Source organism: Sinocyclocheilus anshuiensis, unplaced genomic scaffold (assembly GCF_001515605.1).
Source record: "Sinocyclocheilus anshuiensis isolate Anshui unplaced genomic scaffold, SAMN03320099.WGS_v1.1 scaffold767, whole genome shotgun sequence".
Lineage (NCBI taxonomy): Eukaryota > Metazoa > Chordata > Actinopteri > Cypriniformes > Cyprinidae > Sinocyclocheilus > Sinocyclocheilus anshuiensis.
The window spans coordinates 2,574-3,318 of record NW_015551124.1 but is presented as its reverse complement, the minus strand read 5'-3'; the positions used below and the strand labels follow the sequence as shown (position 1 = coordinate 3,318).

The following is a 745-nucleotide window of genomic DNA, read 5'->3' as shown; positions in this document are numbered from 1 at the left end:
ATAGTTGTAGTTTAATAAAAAACACTCCCACATACTGGCATTTGAAAAACTTATATTACAGAGTAAAGTAATGTGGGGCAGAACTTGATTAGTTGTTGCAATGTGTAAGAAAATCTGTTCTAGACTAGTTAAGGTGCTCATAGTCATTTTTCCAAGAAAGTTTTTATAAGAAATAGTACATTTGTATAGTTTAAAGGGATGTACTCTACCATGAGATGAAGTCTAAATTAATGCTGCTGTATGTGTGTGTGTTCAGGTGAATGAGACGATACTCCGGCCTCATAATGTGGAGCCGCCGCTGACGGACCTGCAGCTGGCTGAAGAACTCATTAAGAAAGAAATTATCACCATGATCCACTTCGACTGTCTGCATCACCCCTTCAGCGACACTCAGGCCAAGAAGGGGAAAGGAATGGGATCCAGCTCCAACAATGGCGAGCACATCGCTTTCCTGGAGAAAACCCCCTACGAAAAGGTGACTGAGGAAGAGCTCAAAAAGGTTTGCTGCTTTTAATTGTTAGACCCCCCACTTTTTTTTTCTTTTTTATCATGTAGGAAAATCTGAGAAGGATTTATTCTTAAATGATATGATTAAATTATACGTGGGAACACGTAGACGGCTGGAGAGGTCATTCAAATTCTGAGTGAATCTCTGGAGCTTTTGTTATTCTGCAGGTACAGGTTCAGTGTGACCTGGCAATTATTTAGAAGAGTGACATTTAGAAATGTCCAGGTCATATTTTTG

The 745-nt window shown here is 39.6% G+C and overlaps 1 protein-coding gene across 1 annotated transcript in view; it reads left to right on the top strand.

Moving 5' to 3' along the window:
- Positions 1-529, top strand: part of LOC107663148 (cell division cycle 5-like protein) — a 13,187-nt gene extending 12,658 nt beyond the window's left edge. The window contains exon 13 of the mRNA XM_016453308.1: positions 257-529. Coding sequence (XP_016308794.1) covers positions 257-514 — 258 coding nt within the window. The 3' untranslated portion in view covers positions 515-529. The remainder of the gene's footprint in view (positions 1-256) is intronic.
- The last annotated feature ends 216 nt before the right edge of the window (positions 530-745 follow it).